This window comes from Aspergillus tubingensis (genome assembly GCF_013340325.1).
Source record: "Aspergillus tubingensis WU-2223L DNA, scaffold_7, whole genome shotgun sequence".
NCBI lineage: Eukaryota > Fungi > Ascomycota > Eurotiomycetes > Eurotiales > Aspergillaceae > Aspergillus > Aspergillus tubingensis.
Genome location: NW_023336281.1, coordinates 1,112,350 through 1,128,992, shown reverse-complemented (window position 1 = coordinate 1,128,992; position 16,643 = coordinate 1,112,350). Strand labels below are relative to the sequence as shown.

General features: G+C 49.1%; 5 protein-coding genes across 5 annotated transcripts; 2 read left to right on the top strand and 3 right to left on the bottom strand.

The window, feature by feature from the left end:
* Nucleotides 1-524: 524 nt before the first annotated feature.
* AtWU_05341 (peptide alpha-N-acetyltransferase complex B subunit NAT3) lies at nt 525-1,279 on the top strand (the record flags this gene model as incomplete). The annotated part of the gene is made up of 3 exons (XM_035500451.1): nt 525-693; nt 754-985; nt 1,108-1,279. 3 exons carry the CDS (start codon nt 525-527, stop codon nt 1,277-1,279), a joined length of 573 nt encoding a protein of 190 aa, XP_035356344.1.
* Nucleotides 1,280-1,873: 594 nt separating this feature from the next.
* AtWU_05340 (MCT family MFS transporter) lies at nt 1,874-3,249 on the bottom strand (the record flags this gene model as incomplete). Its single annotated transcript, XM_035500450.1, has 2 exons — nt 1,874-3,002; nt 3,065-3,249. The coding sequence occupies 2 exons, from the start codon at nt 3,247-3,249 to the stop codon at nt 1,874-1,876; spliced, it is 1,314 nt and encodes a 437-aa protein (XP_035356343.1).
* Nucleotides 3,250-5,634: 2,385 nt separating this feature from the next.
* On the bottom strand, nt 5,635-6,382 carry AtWU_05339 (DNA-directed RNA polymerase core subunit RPO26; the record flags this gene model as incomplete). The annotated part of the gene is made up of 4 exons (XM_035500449.1): nt 5,635-5,668; nt 5,740-5,859; nt 5,932-6,225; nt 6,348-6,382. The coding sequence occupies 4 exons, from the start codon at nt 6,380-6,382 to the stop codon at nt 5,635-5,637; spliced, it is 483 nt and encodes a 160-aa protein (XP_035356342.1).
* A 347-nt stretch (nt 6,383-6,729) lies between these two features.
* On the top strand, nt 6,730-8,526 carry AtWU_05338 (C2H2-type zinc finger protein; the record flags this gene model as incomplete). Its single annotated transcript, XM_035500448.1, has 2 exons — nt 6,730-6,808; nt 6,866-8,526. The coding sequence occupies 2 exons, from the start codon at nt 6,730-6,732 to the stop codon at nt 8,524-8,526; spliced, it is 1,740 nt and encodes a 579-aa protein (XP_035356341.1).
* Nucleotides 8,527-9,859: 1,333 nt separating this feature from the next.
* On the bottom strand, nt 9,860-11,439 carry AtWU_05337 (uncharacterized protein; the record flags this gene model as incomplete). Its single annotated transcript, XM_035500447.1, has 3 exons — nt 9,860-9,976; nt 10,042-10,778; nt 10,836-11,439. The coding sequence occupies 3 exons, from the start codon at nt 11,437-11,439 to the stop codon at nt 9,860-9,862; spliced, it is 1,458 nt and encodes a 485-aa protein (XP_035356340.1).
* Between the last annotated feature and the right edge of the window lie 5,204 nt (nt 11,440-16,643).

Sequence of the window (16,643 nt, the reverse complement as noted above, 5' to 3'; positions counted from 1 at the left end):
ATAGTGTGGCGTGGAAAACCTGACGGTCTAAACAAGGGAAACAGGGGTTGTTTGTTGTAGATTCTTTGCAAATCGTAAGTGGCTGCCGCGAAGTAAATAACGAACAGGGGAACGGAAGTCAATGGTGGATCGCCGACCGCATCACCAGGATGCTTTTCCACGCAGCCAGTTGAAAAGGACGGGAGGGAAAGAGGGAAAAGAGTAAAGGAACGAAGAAGTCGAGACCGGCTATCACGAGAAAGAAAGATTCGAAAATGAAATAGAGAATGAGCCGGAGAGAGAAAGAGAGAGAGAGAAGGAGAGAGGAACAATAATAATAATATAACTAATGAGGGGGGCACAGAAGGAGAGGGAGAAAGAAGCCCGACCCTCAAAAAGATCTCCTCCCCGTGACCGCCCAAGCCCCGATTGACTCGCCGATCAACTCCCCAAATTGCTTCATCTTTCCCCTCCATCTATTAAACTATCTTCTTGAGAACCACCGCTCAACCTTCCCTCCCCCAAAGGATAAACACACACCAACAATGAGCTCCATCCGGCGCATGTCCCCAACGGACCTCCTGTCCCTCAACCTCACCAACCTCGACCCATTGACTGAAAACTACGACCTCGGATTCTACCTCAATTACCTCATGCGATGGCCCTCCCTCTTTAGCAGCGTTCAGGATCGCCAGGAAGGCATCGTGGGTTACAGTGAGTTTCTTTCCCACCACCCTTCGAGTAGTAGTAATCACCACTAATGCGCGTCATCAGTCATGGGCAAGCTCGAAGAACAACCCGCCTCGATGCGCCATTCCGAACACTACACGCCCTGGCACGGCCACATTACCGTTTTAACCGTTGCGCCCGCATGGCGCCGTCTCGGCCACGCGCGTCGTCTCACCGAACGTCTGGAACAGGGCTCCGATATCAACGATGCCTGGTTTGTCGATCTCTATGTGCGAGCGGGGAATAAAGTTGCCGTGGGGATGTATAAGGGCATGGGGTGAGTTTATACCCTCTTTTTTCTACATTCATTTTCTCGCTTTTCCTGTCCGAGCCTTTGTGGTTTCACTCGGTTCCCCGCAAAAAGTAATATGATGATGCTAATAGGGGTGTTTCACGCAGATACTCCGTCTTCCGCCGAGTAGTAAACTACTACAGCGACGATCCAACAGGCTTCTCGGATTCAGGTGAAGATGCCTTTGATATGCGCAAACCGTGCAGTCGCGATAAGAAACTTCAGCATATTCGGGAGAATGGGGAGGAGTTCTTGGTGGATCCGATTCATGTTTCGTAGGACGCTTCGTTCGGGCGGTGATGATGAGGGATGGATCGGACGGGTCTAGGTATATATACATATGATGGTGTGAGGACAGCAGCAAAGGAGGGTGGTGCATAGCATAAGAGAAAAGTGGCTGGTCAGTTGTTTTGTTTCTAGCATTTGGTGTTTGGGCGTTTCCGTTACTATTATTGTTACTGTTCTGGGTTGATGAACGGACGTGTCATGCCATGCATGCTGAGTGGACTAAGGACGGCTTGAATAGAAGTCTAATGAGACTAGAACTCATTGAAACAATACAGGCTTGAAATGGTATCTATGCTGTGCATTATATTAAATCAATCAATTTGAATCGTAATACATTAAGCAATATGTTCTAATCTAGTCTTGAATCTTATCTATCGTAATCAAAAGATCAAACTTTTATCATCCCAAAAAAACACCGGTTCTCCAATGATGCATGATGCAAATGCAAATGCTTGGATGGAATATGCAACTTTTTTGGGTCATCAAGTATTAAGGTATCAGTTCTCATCGAGGTGAGTTGATGCAGTCGCAGCGTAGTTGATTGAAGTGGGAATAGGAGTTGGTGTGTTTGTTGTCAGGCCGCGCTCACACACGCGCGATAAGTCTCATACTCGAGCGAGAGAATCTCAGCGCGGCAAAGACGGAGGCAGATGTGATGAGACAGCAGGCTGTGAAGAGCTGCACTCCCAGGTAGCTGCCCGAGTTGCTCAAGATGGCTCCGCCGATAGGTGTACCGATCAGCAGTCCGACAGAGGTGATTGCGAACACCATGCCTAGACGAGTTCCCAGGTCCCGGATGTCCTTGGTCAGAGTCACCATCACGACCGGCGGAAGTGACACGAAACCGCCGGAGCAGAGACCATACAGTACGGAGAGAACGATGATGCCTGGCGCATTGTGGACTCCGATCCAAGCGAAGGCAAGAATAGCGGTAGCGGTAGCTGCAGGAGTGAGGACGTTCAGGGGACCCGTGTGGTCTGCGATGAAGTTCGGACAGATACGTCCAATGGTGGACCCCGCATTCAGCATGGAGAGCAGATAGAATCCGAGGGTGGACCCAACAATTCCGGTGTCGATAGCATAGGATTGGATATAGAAGAGGAAGTTGTAGAATCCAAGGAAACCCAGGAACATGCCAATGCAAAACATCACGAAATGTGGCTCCTTGAAAGCAGCCAACTGGACCAGCTTGCGCTTCTCTGTCGGCTGGAAGCGCATACGCATGATGCTGTATGAGATGCAGCAGGTTCCGAAACAGAGGAAGCCGATAGCTCTCGTCGCCCAGGGAAAGCCGACCTTGTGCTGCAGCTGGTCAAACATGATCGGGTAGATCACACCTCCGATACTGCTGCCCGAAGCGGCAAGACCGTTGGCCAGACCGCGTCTCTTCTTAAAGTACTGAGGCAGAATGGCGACGGATGGGACGAACAGACATCCGGCAGACAGACCAATAACGATACCTTGGGCCAGGATCAGCTGCCAGAACTTGGTAGCAAGACTGGTCATCATCAACCCAAAGGGGAGCATGATGCTTCCAAATGTGAGCAGGGCACGGAAGTAGCCTGCATCGAAAAGAGGTCCTGTTACCACACCAAAGAGCATGAGCAGGAAAGCTTGGAGTGAGCCAATCCAGGCGATGTTGGACGATGACATGTCGGACAACAAGTCCTGCTCATAATACGTTTGGAAAGCACCCCAGGTGTTAATGACACCCCTGGCCGTCATCTTTCGTTAGTTGATGACCTACATGGTACCAGAGTAGAGGGCCTCACATACCATGAGTTGAAGAAGAGGAAGAAAGAGCCTAGCACTTGGATCCATGACTTAAAGCCGGTATCGAAGATCGGTTCCTCTGAGGGTTTCTCCTCTGACGGAGTAGGAAGTTCATGGCAGTCGCCATTGTTGTTTGCAGTGAGGGATCCCGCAACAGCCTTCTCGTCGTAATCAGCATTGGTCCCCATTTTCCACTCCAATAATAAGCGATCAGACGGACCGTCTGGTGGAGTGGACGATAAAGGTAAGGGTTGGAGGGCGAAACAGACAGCGGATCAGATAACCCTAGTAGCAGTCGACGTGAACACAGCCCAAACAGCACTCACTGAGAGCTTAAATCACCACTTAAGATATGTTTCTCAGGACCGGGGGACTAAATGCAGAGAGGAGGGCGACCCCAGGTGGAGGTCAGGCTCACACTATATACTGTGATTAGAAATGAATCATAGCGGCACACAGTAAAAATTTATTAAGGTAGTGCCTCCAAGCCCCGGCTAAGACTAAGCTTGGGAGCTAGAAAAGCAGACTCAACCAAGACTGAGTAAGAGGATCCACTCGTCGGTGGCCATTCATGTTGACTGATCCCCTGGGAGTGGGAATGGAGACAGTCAAGGGAACCAGGCTCTGGCTGATGCCCCATCGTGGGAAGAGAGCCTACTGGACCAGCAATGAGCGGGTTCCGGGTAAGCGATGGAGTCACTTGCCGAGGGACGGAGCCACCGAGCCCATTCTTTCCCCAGGAACATGTCTATGATGTGTTGTCGGGGAGAAGTTGGAGAAGTTGTAACACGAGCATGGGTAATTGGGGAAGGAAAGGGTACGCCCTGCGCTTCACAACTGCGGTTATTGAAGGTATGCTCTGCATAAGCACGATTGGAGGATGACTGCAGATAGTGGACTTTTAGTGTGTTTGGGAGGATGACAGCGTGCCGATTTATCCAGGCGGGGGCCGAACTGCATATCACTTCTTTTTAGTCCATATTGTACCTGGTCTGTTGACCTACTTATTCTTGGCGAATGCGACGCTGGCTCGAACTCTGGAGACACAAGAATGAATCACATTGTCCAGGCTTGACAGGTCAAGGAACGGTCCGTCCATCTTGAGCCCGATCCTCCTAGAACGAACAGTGTAACTGGCGACAGAGAACATAGCGATAGCAGGGCCTACTGCACGCTGAACTAACTCGCCGAAAAGTATCAGCAGCAATAAGAAGGATGCTACATTCGAGACCCTCGAGCGCTTATTCGTAAGCCAGAAAATGCGGGATTGAAATTCTTCGGAGATATCGGTCTTCGTTCCGAGTTTGTTTCCCGAAACAAGACGGTCTCATCGCCGATGAAGATCGGCTGGCAGAAAAAAAAAAGGTGACCAAACCACGGATCGGTGAACACTTGCTGATTTGCTTGATACATAGACTACAGCCTGTGATTGTACAAGAAAAGGTGGCTGACCGACTCGACAAAGTATGAGGAGTTTTCAAACCAGGCTATCCATGCCTTGAGACTGAGCAGAAGAGAGAAGTTATGTTCCTCAATAATGGGTTGACCACATGCCGCCAATCACGGTATGTCATCTTGCATTAGTGTTTTCCGTGCAGTTCGGCAATGCGAGACAAGCCACGACGTTCAAATTGTGCTCTCCGACTCGGCTGTTTCAGTCTATTCACTGGCGGTCAGAGAAGCGCGGACCGAAGTCCGTACGGCAAAGTCAATGAATCAACTTATCTTACTCGTCCAGATTATACTCCGAATGAGGCATTTGTGTCGCCTAGATCCACTCATTGATGACTCTTAGCTAGTATTCATGAGCAATACATTGAACGCAACATCTCTGTTATGACTCCTACGTGTTCTGTGGAGGCTCTCAAGAGCAAGCATGTCGAAGCATTTGATGGGTCAAACGAGTTTATGACGTGGTCGCTAAGAATGGAAAAGATAGAGGAAAGGCCATCATTTCCTAGACTCGTCGCAGCTTGACGTGAGCATCTGAAGCATGTCATATCTCAGAAAAGGAATGCTCGCGCTTATCTACCGGGAATGTGGGAACAATGCCATGTGAGGAGTTGACGCCATACTTGCAGTTGCATCAGAGGCCCAGAGTATCCATCTGCAACAGTGCCAGTCACAAAGTACCTTGTCTGCTACTTCATACATCTCCAAATTGGGGTCGTCATCCGTATCAGGACCAAAAGCAGACCTCGGGCCGTCAATGTTGGGTTTACATCTGAGTTTACTTCTGTGAAGCGCTCTGCCTGGCTCAATTGTGAAGATGACATTGCCTCTGGAGAGCAGTAGATTGCGAACAGAAAGGCCTAGATTATGCCAAACGAAAGCAGTCAACATCAAACTTTTTTGAATTTTACTAATATATAGACTGCAGTGCGTTATTCTTTTGAGTTTTCTTTGTCTTCCCAGTGTCCCAGTGGCTGCCTAGGCCAGTATGGCCCGCTACCCTACTCCGAAACTCCAAACGCTATGCTGCCCAGAGGGAAAGATCCTTAGACCAAACACATACACAATAAAGTACCAAGAAGCCATTTGGAAAAAAATACAACCACCTGTCGTCTCCGCGTCTAGAGTAATTCTTCGCAAGTCCAGTCCTCGTACCTGTATCACAAAAATAATGATTAGATCGAATACGTCAAATTGTCAAACCCACATGGAGAAGGCCCGCTTACCATCCGTCGGGAAGATATCTCCGCACAATAAGTGGGATCTTCTTCTGGTTCAACTCCTTGATGGCGATCTGTAGAGGATCCGTCTCGCCCTCGAGATCGACGAGCACCGGGGCGTTCATACTAGAGACATGGTCAGCATCCGATTGCGCTTCTCAACCCATCCTTGACGCCGCATCGATTGCCAAAACGAACCTGATCTGCAAGGCTCGAGTACCCAGGACACGCGCGCGCTCGTACTTGGTCATGTATGGAGTTGTCTGGCGCTGGTCGTTCGGGACCTTCTTCTCCCGCGTCTGCTCCATGACCTTGCCCGCATACCCCGCATTCGGGTCGCCTGAAGCGACAATGTGGTTTCCGTTGACAGCAGGCGCGTATGAGCCTTCGCCATATTCATCGGCGCCTCCTTCTGCGACATCGACATCCTCGGGGTTTAGGAAATCTTCGGGCTCGTTGTCATCGTACTCCTGCTCCGGCTCGTAGTCGTAACTATAAGACAATCCTAGTCAGAACATCGAAACTTTCACCTAGCAGACATGACGACTATCGACAGGCAACGCAGACGCGCAGCATTGGCCTGCGCAAGCTCTCATGGGGCGCCGGTCTCTTACGTTTCCTCAGCGTCGTGATCTCCGTAGTCAGACATGGTGGCGGATTAAGTAGGGCTAAATTGGGACGAAACACCAATCGAATATGGCAGCAACGAAAACAATGACAGCACCGCGACCGGGCCGGGTTGGGGACGAGACGATGAACTGTTGCGACGGGCTTTTCTTCCTCGTGAAGAAATCGAAGTCGCGACTCTCAGAACCCGGAAAAAGTTCCTGTTGCTCGTCCGGCGCTAGACTCCTTTGGGTGCCGCTGTTCACCGCCTCGGCAAAATTTCTGGATGTCGTCGAGCAGCCATCACTTTCATCTTGAATTCTCTTTCCTTCCTGTCGCCAGTCCAGTGCTCATTAATCAGGCTTGGATGGTCTAGAGGGCCGCGGAGCTATGGCTCAGAAGCGAAAAGCCTCGGGGGATCTCCCCAACGCGAAGCGGCTACAAAGCCGGACAACGCTGGACGATGTCGGTAAGATATGCCTAGAGGCCGAGTCTAGATTCCGTCTGATACTAAATGTCTCTTCAGACCCAATATATGAAGAAAAACACTCAGACCCCGAGTATGACTTTTCGGATGACTCCAGTGTCGCCAGCGGTAGTCTTCACGAGACACCAGCTACTCCGATGTCGACTATCTCCGCTAGATATCCTTCAGAGCTGAAAACTCACCGCTGCCCTTTCGAAGGTTGCACGAAGGCCTTCAACCGTCCAGCACGACTACAGGAACATTTGCGCTCACACAACAATGAACGACTATTCCGCTGTACCCACGACGATTGCGATAAGACGTTTCTTCGAGCATCGCATCTGAGCCATCATATCAAAAGCGCCCATACCGGAATCAGAGACTACGTATGCGATCGTCCCGGATGTGGGAAGAGCTTCGTAACTGGCTCACGGCTTCGTCGACACATAGCTGCTCATGATGGCAGAGACAAGTACCGCTGCACAGAGTTTCCGCCCTGCGATGAGACCTTCCGGAAACACTCGACGCTCCAAAAACACATCATGAGCGTGCATTTGAAACAGAAACCCTTCTCTTGCCCGCACATCGACCCGACTACCGGCCAGAAATGCCCAATGGCATTTGACACCGCAGGACACCTTCGAGCTCATGAAAGTCGCATACACACCGAGAAACGATTCACCTGCACGGAGTGTACCCAGCAGGCCGAGCAGGCCAACCCATCATCATCCGAGACTCCCGCTCCCACCACATCAACATTCCCGACCTACGCCCTCCTCCAAGCCCACATCCGAACTGTCCACCCCCCACAATGTCCCAATTGCAACCTGAACTGTTCCACAGCCCGAGAGCTCCGCCGTCACCTGGAAGTCAGCCACGGCAACGTGAGTCTAGAAGAGCGAAAAGTCTTCCCCTGCACCATACCCGGTTGCGACAGCAGCTTCACCAAGAAGGGCAACCTAACCGTGCATATCCGCACCGTTCACCAAGGCGAAAAGCGCTTCGTCTGCGGCGAGACCGACCTGTCCATGTCCAAACGAGTCGTCGGCTGGACAGGCGCCGACGGCTGCGGAAAGCGCTACGGAAGTAAACTCGCCCTGGAGGAGCACATTCGCACCGCACATCTCGGCTTCCCCAACGCCAAAGCCGAGCGCCGACAGCGTCTAGGTCTGAACAAGACACCAGACCCTCACCAAACCGGTCCATCCGCATTGGCCGCTCTCACAGGGGAGGGTTATGCCGAAGAAACCGGCCGACAGATCACCTGCTTCATCGAAGGCTGTCCACACCGGTTCCACCGGAACTACGATTTGTGGGTCCATATGGGCAGTAAACACGGATGCACCGAGGACGAAATCCGCGATATGTTCATGCAGCGCGCTCTACTGGCGGATAGCAATGAGCCCGTGACCGGCGACATGTTTGGTATTTATGGACTCGAGTTCGATAACGATGACTCTTCCGCCCCATATGAACCGTATATCTTGCATGCGGATGCAAAACCTGGTCTATATACGATGGGCAATGGTGGTGACCCTACAACTAATGAAAATAACCCCGGCGACTTCCCCAGCAACTTTGCTGATGCTATGATTCAAGATGTCGATGTCGATGTTCTTCCTTCTGCTGCTGCTGCTTCTTCTTCTTCTTCTAAGATACCCAGTGCTGATGATATGGCGATGATTGATCCTTTGTTGGCGTATAATATGGCGGATTCATAGGGGAAACTCTTTTCTTACTACCTTATCTGGTCTACTTACATTTGTTTGACACGATTTCGGGTTACATAATGTTGATTCATGATCAAAAGATACTCAAAAGTAAACATAATGAATCGTCTCTAGCGTCTATTTTTGTTTTTATCTCTCTTTCCCTCTCTCTTTGACTCCTACCCTTCTCTCTTTTCATGATTTTGTCTCGATCGATCAATCGAGCCTCTAGCTAGGTAGTGTCTCTAGATGAGTTAAATGCGAAATGCAACATGTTTCCCACACCATCAGGCCCCCAAGGTGCGCAGCACCAGTTGCCACATGCATAATAGACAAGGAAAATGCAAGACAGGGGAACACATTCCATGCAATATCATCAGTGTCGTCAATATCATGTATAATCAACCAGCCAGCCAGCGAAGCGGCATTATCGTGACAAGAGATAATATTTTCAAGTAGGAAGCCAAGGAAGAAAAAAGTAGTCAGTAGTATACATAACAGTGAATGCGTGCAAGCACCTTGAACCAGCAAGGCAATGAATAGAATAAATCAGAGTAATACAATCACGAACAAGAACAATAGAGAGGCGGGTCCTGGACGATGTCATCGAATGCTTTTCACAAACGTTGCACGGCTGCCGCGGCGATCTCACAAGGAGGAGAAAAAAAGAGGGTTGCCCTGTAGATAGTAAAGTCAGCTTACGTTTGCACATACAGAAGGTGAGTGGTGTGAATAGTGTGTGAATTGGGGAAAACGTCAACAAATGAACTTCATGGTCTTTTCCCCTGGTTAGGGTCGGACCACTGTGCGGTGAGGTGAGATGAGATGACTTTTCTTTTTTGTTTCTGTCATTTTGCCTAATACATAAGAGTGAGGTTGAAGAAGTAATAGCGAGTTTGCATCTTCCTAGATCGATCCTGGATTGGATCCTGTTTCGACGGTAATGTCAGCTTCTCCGGCCCACAGTCTTCGCCTACTGCTCTTGACTACCAGAGTTAGAGCGGTTTGGCAATGACATGGGCGTACGGTGAGTGTCATAGTGTCGAAACTGGTGCACCCTGGAGACTGGGATGGCAACTGAAGGTAATAGAAGGGAAATTGTAACAACTGAGTGAGGGGCTTTGTAATTTCCCTGAAGTACGGCTCACAATCGCCAATCAATGGGGTGAGCTTGGGTTGGCATACCTTCTTGCTTTCGACAGAGTGGAGAGATTTTCTTTCGTTTTGATTTTCATCTTGAGATCAATCAGAGACGTTCGTAAAGTATGTTGTTCAAATCGCAGCTGACATATGGGTGAAGCTGTTCTGATATGCCTCGTAAATCCTGAAAGCTCAAGATATTCAATCACCAAGGACAGACTGAGACGTATTCGATTTGATCAAGAAAGTCAGGTTCCGTCTCCTGCGGGGGTGAGGCCGGTTCAGGTTCCTCAGGAATTGGAGAAGGAGGTTTCACAGGGTGCTAGGAGGACACGATGTTAGCAAAGGGATACAAAATGACCTATCAAAGGAATTTCCTTGACTTGCCGGATCTTTCTGAGACCACTTCTCCGTGTGATTCTCTTCCACAACACAAGCCTGCTCGATCATCTTCGCCTTCTTGCGAAACGAGTATTTTGGAGGCGTGGCAGATAGCTTGAAGTCATTGGTATTCATGGCGAGCAACGAAAGGGTCTTGGTTAGGTCCTTCTCCAAGATCTTGTCTGAATCGAATACGTCTTCGAAGTAACCACGGTTGGTATTTTCGTCGGACCCCTTGAATGGAACAGGCGTGGGCGGAGTGGACTTAATTCCGGCAATGGAGACTCTTGTTTGGGCCAGATGGCGCAGAAATCGGATATATGGCTCGTTTGCCGTTGGGGAGGGCTTGTGCGTCGTGAAAAGTCGAGCGACGTCACAGAATAGATGCACAGCTGGGAGACCTCTCGCCATACCTAGCCAAAGGGCCGTCTTGAGTAGCAGATCGAATGCGCCGTTTTCATGCTCAAAGTCCCATTTTACCAAATCGCCCACCTGGGCTATCTCTGCAGACAAGCGTGGAGGTGCAAGTCCCTGTGGTGGGAGCCAGCCCCATGCACGGGCTTTGTCTGGCTTGTGCACGCAGGTATAAGCCTTGTAGGCATGGAAGAAAGAGGTGAACACGATAGCAGAGTCCATATAACCTTCCCAAGAAAGTGATGCCTTGCATGCGTCAATCCGAAGTTGTTTGATACTCAGAAGAGCGGTGCGTTCCGTGGAGACGGGGAGAGAATTGTAAATTTTTCCTATGCTGCGTTAGGCTGATGGACTTCTTGCAGTTTCAAGTTGGGATTGCCACTCACTATCCTCCGTGTCCATTTTCATCGCAATCATGACATCGCTTTTGAACAGTTCGATGACCCGGATAGATGCTTCAAGCTGCTCACGAGCTTTGATAGGACTTGCACGCCGAGCATTGAGCCAGAAGACTGGTTTATCAGATTCCTTGCGCAAGAATGCTACCATCTTTCTTAAGACCTCTATCTCAGCCCCAAAATACGTCTCATCGGTTATGTTCGTCTCTTGGCGTTCGGTATCGATCTTGTTGAGAATCTGAGGGTATCTTTTCAGAAGCCATTCCTCTAGCTTCATCTGGGTGGCGTGCATTTTGTCATCGCTTTCAAACAGCATGCTCAAAAGATGCTCGTATGAACCTGGGAAGATATCTTTGAGAATACGAGGGAGTGAGTTAGAGACCTCATCCACAAAGCTTCCAGGATCAAACCCTCTGGTAAACTCTATCATCAGTTGGTCAAGGCTCTCATTCTCGGCCTCGATGATCTCCTCGGCTTTCTCTTCCACCATCGCGCAGGTATCGGTGGGCTCATCAAGTACGATGTCGATCGGCTCGCCGACCATCTCCTGAATCGGTGCAGAGACAAACGGAGAAGAACAGGTGATATCCATGGCGACAGTCCGATCAAGACATACCAGATTTGACCTTATATTCTGCGTTGGTTAGATTTAAACTTGGAAGAGACTATAAAAAGAAGGCAGAACAACACACCAGGAGGCTACCTGTTATTGTCGAAGGTGCTGCGAACTTTCCAATCCTCTGGCAACCTACCCCGCAGACCAAGGGGGGGTGCTTTCTGAAAGTATTCACAGACCTCAGGTATGCTGGGAGGGATGAAGACGCGATTGTGGAATCTCAAAAGTTGGTCTCAGAAGGATTCACAAGAGAAGAGAAAGAAGGTTTGAGTAGGAAGTATACAAGCCAACACAGAGTAAGCGAGAGGGGAGTGAATGGGAGTAGAAGCAAGTTCTGGCACGCGTGGTGAATGAAAGGCCCAGTGAAAACCAGAAACTTGCATTAATGGTAGGGAAAGACACATTCTGCCCATCACTTAGCCCCAATAGTGCCATCAATCTGAGATGATGTACAAGGTTGCTTTTGATTTGGTCAATATCAGTGCCAGCTTACCAAAATTCAGGAATGCTATAGTCATAGAATACCATGAAGGACATGATATATTCAACCCCTCTCCTTCCTTTTTAGCTGTGTCATCTTAGAAAACCAGACCGGTATACCTTCTCTTGGGAATTTTGCAGATGAAACAAAATTATTTGCAGACAGCCATACAGTGCTAGAGAAAGATTTCGATGGACTCCCACGAACCTCACCGTCCCGGCCGGTCAGTGGAGTGTGTACTTACGAATGACACCCTACAACTTGTGCCGAGTATCCTTCATATCACGGGATATCCCTGGTAAGTGCATCCACAACTAGGTTCGAGCAGGGAAGCTTGTGCGAATCCACATGAACATGAAGAGTGACAAACTAAATCGAAGAGTCAACATCTTCAAGTCACGAAATTGGACCTGACGCTAGTATTCGAAGCTGACTGCAATCTCAGTCCACGACCCGGTGGCATTTAATGCCTAAGGTGACATGAAGTTACAGCAAAGATAGTCTTCACGACATATTCAGCACAGTTGAACCATACCCACGAGTCACCGGGGTATGAGACATGATGGGCAGATGACCAGATGGCAGATACGGGAGAACACTTAGGGTGATCAGGTACTCAGACTAGCCCCTCCGATTTTTAGCTTGCAAAATATCGATTTGTTTAGCTCGGTAAACACAACAAAGTGTTTTTCTGGTATTTACATTTTGCGGAAGGCTCATGTAGCCTTATGCGTCCGATACCGGGGAGGGTCAAACTTGAAGACCGATGAAATTTGCATCCAGTCAACGTAAAAATGGGATGAATTTGAGAAATGTGGAAATGCATTTGCCTAGACATGTCATGTCGCCAGGGTTATATTACGAAGCCGTAGGTCAGAAGACCCTTTGACCCATGAGAACACTTCAAGGCACATGACAGCCGACAGCTATGGTCTTGGCAGGCACGGATATTTGACAGTATGAGAAGCATAGCAATATCACCGTTTGATAATCAATGTTTGGGGTTCCGACGTTCATTCCAGGTCGAGGGACCCTGCAGGATGTCTGATGTCTGCGAAAGGTCAGGTACAGGCGCCCCTCCCCCTGAGTGGGGCTCGTACTGTGTGCCCTCAGAGGTATGCTCGTAGATATGATATTGATATAAAGTAACCGAAGTTTGTTAAGATGACTACACGCGATACACGGTCATCGAGGGTAAACCTATCACTGAGCTTGTCCTCAAGCCGAAACTCAATTGCAGCTGACTCCACAAAGTAGGGGGTGTGCTAAAGCAAGTGGAGACAGAGAGGGACTCCATCAGAGGTGAAACACAACAAGACTCATGTGGCAGAAGATCGCTTAGGACTTGAGTGTCATCTCTCTTCCAGTATTATATCCTACTCTGTCGATTGTACCACCCCTCCTCAAAAAGTACTGAGTCTTAGCTTGCCGTAAGGCGAAAGGGGAAAAAAAAGCTGTCATACCTCACAAGCAAGGATTGATTGCATCATGACAACCGCAAGGCTGATCCTGCAATCGTGTCCCAATGAAATGCTTCAAGGGAGCGACGATCAAGCGAGTAAAATTCGTAAGCGGAGAAACAGGACGGAGGAGACTGGTTGGATCTTCAAGAAAATTATCGAACGCAGGACATGCCTACGTGGTAAGAGAAGCTTTCCCGCGCTGGACCCTACAGCTGAGGTCATGCTGCCGACATTATCTCTTAACCAGCAACGATCGCTGCTAGGAGTTTGCGCGTCAAGCCTGCGATCATCTTTGGAGAGCTCCGCAGCCTTAGCAGACTAAGAGGGGAAACACCCTGGCCGGTGGGTCGCGGGCTGGGGTTTGCACTACGGAGTGCGTACACCCTGTCGAACATCTCAAAGTATGAAAGTACGTGCTTCTAGAAAAAGATGTGATTTGATCGCTTGTTATGCTGACCAGCCACAGTTAACAACGAATCATCGGTGGCTTTGGTCGAGGGGAGAGGATGCTGAGCAATAGTAGGCGTCTTATAAACGGGGCACATCCTGATTTACCGCCTGAGTTAAGGTTACATAACCTGCAGCATCATGAATAAAGTTGATGCTCTCTGTTCAACCCAGTCTGATAAGAGCAAATGCCGCAGCCACTTTAGGTGAGGCTAGAATTGCGGATAGCTGCTCTGCAGTGTCCCCAGCATCGCACTAACTAAGACACAGAGAGAAGGACCCTTGCTAATTGATTACTTTGCTCGGATAGCAGGTTACCGACAAACGACTAACGATACGTACCAACGCAGCAACCCCAGCCGCTTATAATTTTAGATTCGAACTAAACAGGTTCTTATTCTTAGCCTCGGACCTTAGCAGGGGTATAGGCTTTCGGAACTATTCCTGTCTCGATGGGCTTGGGCCGAGCTGAAACTGGAGATCCAGTCCGATCATTTCGGGTGAATAATGGACATTTATGGTATTCCGGTTATTTATAGTGGTGAGAGAAGTCAAGTTGGGAAACAAGGAGCACAGCGAACTATCTATTAGTTGCTAAAAGATGCAAGTAGCAGTCTAGTATTCAGTGAAGCTACCCGCCAAGATCATCTGATGCCGTGTGGCACGGCGGGCCTGTGGCAGTGCGCCAGTGGATTATTGACTCCCGGACCATTCCTCTTTCTGACTGTCGCCTTGCATTCTTCCGTCCATAAGGGACAAGGGACACGACGACGCCTTTCCTTTCTCCATCCACCTCCATTCTTCCATCCAATCGTACCATGATACATCTAGTCTAGTACTTCGCATTACGAGGGTCAGTCTAAGTTTTCTTCTGACTGCTAGATAAGAGACCAGCGGTTACGATGACTGGTTAGGCTGCACTTGGCGTGATACGTTGTCTCCTCTCCTCACCTCGTGGGTGAGAAACATGGATTGATGAGCAGAGGCAAAAACAAAGGATGACCGGTGGAATTGGCTGGGAAGTGGCAGTCGCAATTAAGACATGCAGGACTGCGTTTCTAATTTTGGCGAGATGGTGGGATGCAACCATAGGACTGACTTCTTATTTTGATTCACGGCATGAGCTGATTGGAGGCAGTGCTAGAGTCAGTTACGCGGGGGGCGTGCTTTTTTAGTGGGATAGACTGGATAATCCACCCGGCCATCCATGGGTTGCTCGGATGGCTGACTGACTGACCCGGTTGGGGCTTGTCCACGGGGGGAATGACAGTAAATACTTTACTCATTAATACCACATAGGTGTCCATTACTTAGTTTAGTACTTCTTTTCTGATGACTGTTATTTATTTTTATTATTTTTTTTTATTATGTATATTACTATAGTGTCATTTTATTAGGACTGTTTCTCTTTGATTACTAGCGAATTCGGTTCGCCTGTCCTATCTACTAGCGACCCATTTATTGTCAATTTCATCTCTTGCAGCAAGCCAGGCAACAACTAATATCCCGGGTATTACCCCGTACTTCGTTAGTTGACCTGCAGTTAGTTCTTATGATCCATGCCGATCTCATTGGAATGACTTTTGGGGGGGATTCAAGCAGCAGGGGCAGGGGATCGGAGTTTAAAAAAAGAAAAAATAGAAGAAGAAAAGAAAAGGGCAGCAAAAAGGAAATGCGAGACTGGTGGCCCGTCCGTCTGGGACCATCTTTAGTCTAAAGGAGGCACATTAGTTTCAAGTTCGATTTGTAGCCACATGCGATGACGCCAGCCGCCAGGCAGACAAGCCGGGCCAGAACCACTTTTGCGGTACCGTAACACACAACACACACCATAACTTACCCAGTATTGACCCGCAGGTCCATCCAGCATGACGGATGGGTATCTGCGGCTTTGTCTTCACTTCTTTTCTCTCTCCCCGTCACTTGCTATACACTGTTCGTTACTACGAGAATATTCTATTCTATGTGACATCTACTTCTTACTTACAGTCTCTCCATTCGGAATGTTAACAAACAAATAACAACAAATAACTCCCCAGATCCACTCTCCGTCAAATCTACCTCAATGGAGGAAAGAGAAAACAACAAGCCGACCCTACTATAAGTCCGGTAACACTTGTTACACTCACAACATTCAAGACCCACGCCTTAGGCTGGGTAAGTAAGTTGATCGTCCTTCAACGCTCGTCGGCTTGTGCTTCCTCTCACTGATCCTCTATGCTTCCTTCTGTCCAGCTTTGCCCTTTTTCTCCCTCATTTTATTTCCCTCTCTGTCGCCTCACTCGCTCTATCTATATCTCCTCTCTTCCCCTGCCTCTCCTTTCCTTCACTTTCCGACTCATTCGCTTCCGCTTTCTCCGCCATCGAAACCTGAGACATCAAGTGGCCTAGTCAGGCGCTTGCAAAGCTGACTTTGCGCCATCATCCGCCATCTTGGCACTTGTTCCAGCATTGCCGCGGTCTTATTTGCCCTTCCGCTCCTGTCTTTCGTTTGGGCGCCTCCCCCCAGTTCCCACCGGAAACTTGATGGAATCAAACTTCCTGATCTAGTATTGGCGGGTCCGGACACATTGTCGCTATCTCCGTGCGGAGGAGCTGGACTCAGTACACACTTCTTCTTTCTTCTTCTTCGCCGACTCTTTCGCCTCTCGTTCTCTCCCCATTTATTCCCGTAGCGGCACTACTCGGCCCCAACCTTTCGGCGCAATCTGCATGTTCCTTGTGTAACACAAACCCTACTTTTTCGATTGAGCTGGAAGCCGGTCTTCTTCAGTTCTATTGTCTCTTTG